Consider the following 8,680-nt stretch of genomic DNA (forward strand, 5'->3'; position numbering starts at 1 on the left):
ATTTTGTGGAGTGTTTGAATTTCGAGATCTGATTGATTTTATGGCTGAATTGGACTTTATCAGATCATTTGAAAGAAGCAACGGTTTTTGAAGAAACGCCTAAAACTGTCCAAAATGAACTTTTGGATGCCATTAACACCGAAGGCAAAAAGGTATGTGCTGAAATCCTTTTTTATTTTTATTGAATGTATTTTTGTATTTATTTCCGTCACACAATTTCGTCTATTATTTGGTAATAACAACCTGTTTTATATCTTCATATGTATTTAAGTCATCAATCAAATTGTGTCCCCCCATTTCAAAAGGTCACCAGCCGCCAATGCTGAAAATATCGGTAAAGATCTAATTATTCTATGGATCTCTGTTTCGTCCTCTACGGAAATTTTGGTACCCACAACTTCATGAAAACCCAGCTACCTGTGTTTTATATTTTTATGCACCTCCTAGCTATAGTCCTGCCTTTCTTTTTATTATTATTATAAAAAGAAATATTACACGTATGTTTTCATTGCTAGACAACACATAATTTTCTAATTTTTTTGTAATTTCAGTTAATTATTATTACTTTGTACACAAAATTTTCAGATTTTCGTTTCGTTGTTTGTTATTCAGCTCGATTTATTTATTATAGACGAGTGAGAAGGGAAGTATTTTTTCTCTCAATTCCCTGATATGATATTACACTGTGTATTGTTGAAAATAATTTTAGTGTATGCTATTTAAAAAAACCTACAACTCTATTCTTTGATTTTTTTTTTTTTTGAAATATTAACATGATTGAATTTGATATTGTTACGAAATAAACCCATACGTCGCCCCAGTACGACGGCTATGGATCTTCAAATTATGTGTGTGTTTATTCTGGTATGTACGGCGGTGATGACTCATCAGTCGGGCGGCGCGGCGTTCGCTGACAAAAAGCCTGGAAGCGGAAGTTGCGATGAGCAACCCAGAAAATCCTCGAAGCGGCGTTCTCGAACCATCGAGAGAAACGTATAGGTTAAATAGAGGCCACCGTCAGGAACGATTCAGTCAATCCAAGTCCAGCGAATGTTAAGTCGAGTTACGCCGGAATTAGTTTGTACATAATCGCTGTGCAGTTAGTCGTGTAAATTTGAGGTATTAAGAAATAAATTCTTGAGTTTTACCCACACCGATTTTATTCGCCCGTTCAACGTAACAGTATAATAAATTAATTAAATATTTCAATAGAGAACGAACACACACAGAGAGAGAAAGAGAGAAATGAAAGGTAATAAATCAAAACAGAAGGATAATAAAAGAAAGACAAGGGAGACACACGCGACCTAAAAATTCCAAAAATGAATATATTAACAAAACCGGAAAAATCGAAAGATAATAGATTGGATAAAAAAATGAGAATACTTGAAAATTTGAAAACCGGAAAATGAAAAATCAAACTACACAAATCAAAAATTAAAATATTTATAAATTGAGAAAATGAAAAATTGTAAAAACGAATAAAAAAATCCAATTCATGAAATTGAAATATTCAAAATCAAGAACGCGAAAATGGAAAACTCGAAAAATTGGAAAATAAAAAACGAAAATGGGCCAATTAAGAAATGGGAAAAATCGAAAAATAATGGGTTGGATAAAAAAAATAGACTGATTCATGATAATTGAAAAATTGAAAAAAACGAAAAATTGAAAAACAGAAAATCGAGGAACAAAAGTCGGAAAATTGAAAACACAAAAAAATATTTTTTTGCAGAGAATTAAAAATATTAGTGTTAAACAGATTTATATCACAGAACGCAGACAGTTGCAGCACTTCCTTAAAAAATGGATGAACGTGTCCATTTAAAGTGGTTTAAAAAATGGTCAAGTTTATAATTTATTATAGCGTTAATTCGGAATAAGTTTTTTTAAACCATGTTTGTTTCTTTATTTACATAACGTAGACGCAGAATCCCATTTTAAAAACTAAAATAAATATTTACTTTTGGGCTACCACATTTTTTAAAATTTTAATTCATTAACCGTTGCCAATAAACCAACGTGATTTGACATCTAAGCCAATATTTTTGTTTTTGTTATTTTGCTTTCCCACATTGAATCGATAAACAAATTACAAAATACAGCAAACACGCGTTTCCCTTTCATTCCATCCTACAATTTGTATATTGATTTATTGTTAAACATTTTATCAAAAATACGGCTGGTCCGCGGAACGTCTACAACGTGAATTTAGCAATCAGAATTCATGCGTCCCATCATTAAATGTCGATTTAATTTAAATGTACAAATTCGAGTCAGATCGTTATCATTTCCTTTAACGTTAGAAAAAAATGACTGATGTCACGGAAGGATTTTCCATCGAAAGCAATACATCAAGAACGGAATTATTTCCATTCGTTATGTGAACACAATAACCATTTTCGATGTATTTCTCTCAACGGCCATTCAAAACGGTGATTTATGCTTTGATTAAAGCGTTAATTCCACGTGATTTTCCAAAATAAATTTATCGTTTTAATTTCGCAGTTTATATAAAAGCAGATAAAGATATGATTGCGTTGTAAATCCCGTCCGGTTGCGGTATAATTTCATTAAATCCAATAAACACGTTGTGCGACCACCACATATTTATTACCTCAAAAGTCAGTGAGTTTTTTTTATAAAGGCAGTTCGCCGTTCGACGGAGCTTTAAAAATCCGCTTAAAGCATTTTCAGATGCAAGGCCCGATGAATAACATAGCCCGTAAATTACCCGGCAAATGGCCGAAGTTTTCAGCTGTAACGTGTCCGTATTTCAGGAATAAGAAAGGAGAGTGAATTGGCGGTTATCGATTTCTGGTATTGAGGTATTGGGGTGGCGTGGTACAATGATCCGGTATATATTTCTCACCGATTAAAACTTGAGAAGACCGTAATGGTTTTCCAATAATTAAATTTAGATATCGGACAATGTTACAAATCTTTCGTGGGCCTTGTACGATCTTTATCAGCTCTGGATTACTTCAGGAATAATGAAAAACGTGACAGACGCCGTCGAACGCTAATGCTCGAATATTAAAAAATTAAATATTTCATGGCGAGCTTTCCGTTCTGCGAAATATGAACACCACACATAAATCACGAGTTAGTGCTGCGTCGAGAGAGTAGGTAGTGGTGTTACACACGAAAGTTTCACAGAATCGATTAAACTACAACATTTGTCTGCTTATTAGGCAGCTATAGTAACCGAAGTTCAGCGGTAACAAGTACCAACTTTACACTTCCAACATTCACCTGACACATTACGCAACTAAAAGCACGATACTTCAAAAAAAGTTAAAACTGCAACAAAACCAATTATTTTTATTTCGTACAAGCATATATATATAAAATCCTAGTGTAACTACTCCAGTCCGAAAATTCTTCCACAACACCCTGTACTAAGACAACCTTTTAATACGATTCCACTCCCTTTAAAGTAATCCAATATATCGAGGCTTTCATCACAATTAACTAAATTTAAATCCAAATCGATCACTTTCAGCACAGGCCATTTGTCTTTGAATAATTCCAAATTTAACCCATTTAAGCGGTTCCGTTTGATATCAAGAAGTGTCAGTTTGGTACTCCTAGTAATTTTCATCAAATCGAACGTCGTCAGTTCATTATGAGAAACATTTAATTTTCGTAATTCCACTAAATTATCAAAGAAGTCGTCAGGGAAAAACGTGATTTTATTTTCTGCTAGATTCAGATCCTGTAATTTGGTCCAAGCATTCACGAAACTTTCGTTTGAAGCTATTTGTGGTCTAACCATTAACTGATCACTTTCATCATTTTTACCTGTAAGATAACTAGCAAAATTCTGTTGATTCTTGACTAATGCTCTTTGGTTTTCCAATATACTCTCATTCAAAATTTGGAAAAAATTAAAATTTGAATTAACGTTTTGAGTCTTTCGTTGATTTGAGCGCAGAAAATTATGTCCCAAATTAAAATAAGAATTGTTATTTTGATTTGTAAACTGAAAAGGATTATTATTATTGAAATTCTGTCCATTCTGGGGAATCGTGAAGAAGAAGAAACCAGCACTAGGCGATTTTGAATTGTCTCCTTGTTGATTACTTCTCGATGAAGATTCTGTAGTTTGTGGATCTTGAAACTTACCACGTCCTCTTGTTTCGTCAATAAGACTCATTAAATTACCAGCAAGACTTAAAACTCTCAAACTTGGTACATTCCTAAAATCGTATCGCCTAAGATTTACCAATTTGTTATTATTCAAATACAACTCTTGCAAACTCGGCAAGATTAACTGACCGTCAAAAGAGGCAAGACTATTGTGAGCTAAATTCAAAATTCTCAATTTCTGAAGACGATTAAAGTCACTATATCTGACAATAGTCAGTCGGTTATTATTTAGATACAGTTCCTCTAGTTCATGTAATTTTACAAACAGATCGTTGATTTCTTCCAAACGATTGAACGACATATTCAAAACTTTCAAAAATCTCAAACTATTAAAAGTGCTTGATCTCAATAAAACGATCTCATTAAAACTGATATCCAGTTCCGTTATTCCTTCGGCTTTATCTGAAAAATTTAGCTTCATCTGGTTCCCTCCCAAATTCACGGATTTCAAATTTGGATAGTTTTGAAAGATTTCATCATCGATCGATTCTAGTTCAGCGTCATTTATTTGTAGTTGTTCTACCCTACCCCTGTGTCGTGAACAAATTTTGCCAAAGAGATCATAATTCAACGAATTGGAAGGCAAAGAAACGGCGGTGATGACCACCTTGCATCTGCAAGACATGATTGAGCCTTCAAAAACTTCATCGTAGATGCACTTCATTTCTGTATTACATGTACGAGAAAGAAAATTCGTAGGTTCGCAATCAAAATTTGCGAAAATTTGACCAACCAGAAGTTGAAAAAGCACTACAGATGTCGTGGAAAAAACCTAAAACAGAAAAAATATATTTCCCACTGACTAATTCGAGTACATGCTTTTCTGTTTCAAATTTTTATACGAGCAAACAATCCCTCGTCACCTTTTATCTATTTATGTAAATATCGTCCATATTTCGTGATCATCATTTTTAGCAAACCAATCATAAGCTTGTTGTTGGAAACATTTCAAAATTTTCGATCTGATGTTTTTTATGCTCCTACCATATACTTGATGATTTTTATTTAAACACATTTTCGACGCTTCATTAATTTATAATTACTACATTTTTTCTTCTACACAATTTGCCCAGATAAAAAATTGTAAAAATGTGTTCGTAACTTTATTTATGACTATTAACTGCTAATAAAGACAGGTTTTCCGAACTCTTACTACGTACTTTATGTATTTCAAATTGTAAGCATTTTTATTTTAATAAGCTACAGTAAATAATGAAAAATGTGCTGTCCTCTAACGGAAACTCGCAAAATAGTGGCAGAACACTGAAAGAAATTACATTACAGAATTCTTCACTTACAAAAATAGATTGAAAAAAATGGACGTACAAAGTTTGCTTGTTAATAATAAAAAAAAACTACAACAACAACCTACAACTATATCCATTTATTTAAGTTTTAATCACATTTCTCTGATAATAATTGCTTGTTTTTTATTTTACAGCTGCTTGCTTTCTGATAACCTTTCAAAGTCAGTATAGATACGTTTCTTAAAAGCGATTCAATAACAATAACAGCGTATTAAAAATATAATCAACATAATTATATTCTTTACTTACCAACATCTTTAAACTGCAGAGTAAATCACTGCCGATGAACAAAATGTCACCAAATTCCACAGTTTTACCATTGACTAGGTGTCATAGACTCCTTTGTATAATATTATAACATACTCTTTACACACATTGTTTTGACACTACGTAGAAATATGATGCACCTCTTGACTGAACTCCAGTTAAAAATCCCAAACCGAAAAATCGTCCACTGAACTTGTGTGTTTACGTGCGGGATTTCCAGCGTACAGAGTGAGAGTCCGATGATGGGAAAATAGGAATCCCTGGGTGAATAAAATTGAAAACAGCAAAAACTAACTAACCACTTACAACTAACACTGGAGTTTTATACCACAGAAATTAAAAAAAAAATGGCAATTTTTACTTATTATTTAAACAATATAAATATACCGAGAGTACAAAAAAAAAGGCTTATTAAAGACAAATATTTGTCATTGATAGAAATTTCGTCTTTCAGATTACCTCAACTTTCAAAAATACATGGCTATTTTTAAACGCGTATTTTATTGCTCTCTCGGTATATACGGACGAGTCTTATAGTTTCCTAATGTCAAATTCTTTATCTTCATACTTCTGTCACAAAAAATGTAACCACCAATAAGGACCATTCTGATCTAGATTTATTTAGTTATCAATTCTTACATCAAACCGTATTCAGGATATTTTATTATTTATTTTTTTACGACCGGTTTTGGCCAGTGACTAGCCATTCTCATGTCTTTATATGCAATAAGAAGAGTTGTCACTAAAAAAAATTACATTTAACCATTAAAATAGTAAATTTACTTTTAATTTTTAATCTTGTATTAGATTAGTGCTTTATAAATTATTTCAGTCACACTAACCAAAATGTGTCTAATAATTTCTGCCAATAATGGGATAACGTCTTCTTTTAGAGACGTTAAAAACGGTTTTTTATTAAATGGGTCGTTTTTTGTTTCAAAACAATTTTTTTGTGCTTTTTTTGTTGTTATAAACTTTTAATAGTATTAATATTCAATAAGCAGTTAAAATATACTTGTTTCTGTAAATTAACAAGTATTTGTTATTTAATAGAATCAAGGTTTCCTTAAAAAAATTAAAATTTACAGTAGCGCGCCATCTTTGGGTTTAAATTTGAACTGCTTGGACGACAATCGACAACGAGCACTGCAACAACATGCTCTCTATAACCATTATATACCTAAACTCAAAATTTTTAATCAGATTCACGGATCAGATTAGAACAAATAAGTTTGATGGTATGTTTTATGGTAAGATTTTACATTTATATACAAATCAGCTGTCAATTTAAAAATATCTGTAAAAGCTTTAACATTTTTGACAAGAGGTGGCACTGCACCAGAGGCAAGTTCATAGATAAATAATACTACGTAAATAGAATGCAAACTCCCATTTGATTTTTGGTCTCAATAAACGCCCCCTGGTGCCTTGTGGCCGGTGCTAAAGCATGAACTACTAGATGCGTCATTGCTGCATATTTTATAATTAATATTTTATTTTTATTATCACTAATAATATCAAAAACACAAAGTAGAATAATATACAATTTATTAGTATTGTCTACGATTTTTTGACTTTAATTTTTTTTGGTACATTATACAAGCGTTTCGATATAATGCATTTTTATGTGTGGAAACTCTTGTATCGCGACCGCTTAAAATTAAATTCAAACCTTTTACAAACGTAAAAATTGTTAAATATATAATTTTATTACATATTTCACTTTCAATTAATTCCTTATGTTCACAATGAAACGAAAATTTGACATGATGAGATACTATAAACGAAATTTTGTTTTTGATGTTGTCGAAAGATGTACAATTGTTTAAAACGATTCTTGAAATATTATAAATTCTGTTAATGTTTTTTATAAAATCTAACTTACAATATTGCAATTTTCTGTTATTACAATTGTATTCTCTTATACGCATTAATTTGTAACATTGTTCGTCTTCCGAAAAATTGTTTAAAATTTGGGTTTTACAATATTCACACTTCAAATTTCTTAATGTTTTCGCAACCCAGCCAGACACATAACCAACAATACTTTTATGAAGATCTTTTTCTAAATTATATGGAGACAGTTTTGAAATGTACATATTCACGTTTAAAATTTCGTAACTCGTTTCATTTACTGAAGGTTGATTTATGTTTTTATCCACAAGTCTTTTAATATGAAATAAATCCGGTATGTTCGTTTTCTCACAGTTTGCGCCCACTGAATTTGAACTATAAAAATTGCGTAATAATAGAGATTTGAAACTTTCCTTAAATTGGGCTGCCGTTAGATTAGTTGCTCGATTTCTTTGACTTCTGATTTTGCCAAAATAGTTTTCAATAACATCTTGATTTAAACATCTAGGTAAAAAATATTTGCACCTGCCCTGTTCTACTAAAATTGTATGTAAATCCACAAAACCTTCTAACGTTGCAATCCAGTTTTTTACACACGGAGGTACTACCATTTTTCCGGCCTCATCGACGAAATACATATCACCCAAAATTTTGATAGCTTCCTTCCAAAAATGTTTATGACCAGAAGATTTAAATACGCCCCCAGAAAATGGTTTTCCGCACCGTGATTGAAAAGTACTGCCATTTACACTGTCGAAGAGCTTGTCAAAAAATTTTATAATTCGTGCTGTTCCCATTGCCTCGTGTGTTAAACTGCATTCGGCTGTAAAATTAAATTGTAAATGAATCTGTTAATTATTTTTAAATTTGTATTTACTAGATTTAACCAATAGCGTAATAGTCGATGCCATTGAGTGACTCAAAACTTGTGTCGCATAGCACACCTTCATCTTTTGAATTTTTTCCGGAATTACGTGGAGATCCGTAATTTTGTGTAGAGCCCGTAATTCTCCACATGTTTGATCACTGTAGTACGCATCGATTATATGTTTCCAATTTGCAACCAAAATTTCCTCGCTTGTTTTCCACACTAAATTTTT

At 31.9% G+C, this 8,680-nt stretch overlaps 1 protein-coding gene across 1 annotated transcript; it reads right to left on the minus strand.

The window, feature by feature from the left end:
- Window positions 1–3,329: 3,329 nt before the first annotated feature.
- LOC135143757 (insulin-like growth factor-binding protein complex acid labile subunit) lies at window positions 3,330–5,940 on the minus strand. Its single transcript, XM_064075683.1, has 2 exons — window positions 5,709–5,940; window positions 3,330–4,924 (listed from the first exon to the last, which is right to left on the minus strand). The coding sequence occupies exons 1-2, from the start codon at window positions 5,712–5,714 to the stop codon at window positions 3,365–3,367; spliced, it is 1,566 nt and encodes a 521-aa protein (XP_063931753.1). The 5' UTR covers window positions 5,715–5,940; the 3' UTR covers window positions 3,330–3,364.
- Between the last annotated feature and the right edge of the window lie 2,740 nt (window positions 5,941–8,680).

This window comes from Zophobas morio, unplaced genomic scaffold, assembly GCF_036711695.1.
Source record: "Zophobas morio isolate AGI-343-1 ecotype UQ-CSIRO unplaced genomic scaffold, CSIRO_AGI_Zmor_V1 ptg000075l, whole genome shotgun sequence".
Lineage (NCBI taxonomy): Eukaryota > Metazoa > Arthropoda > Insecta > Coleoptera > Tenebrionidae > Zophobas > Zophobas morio.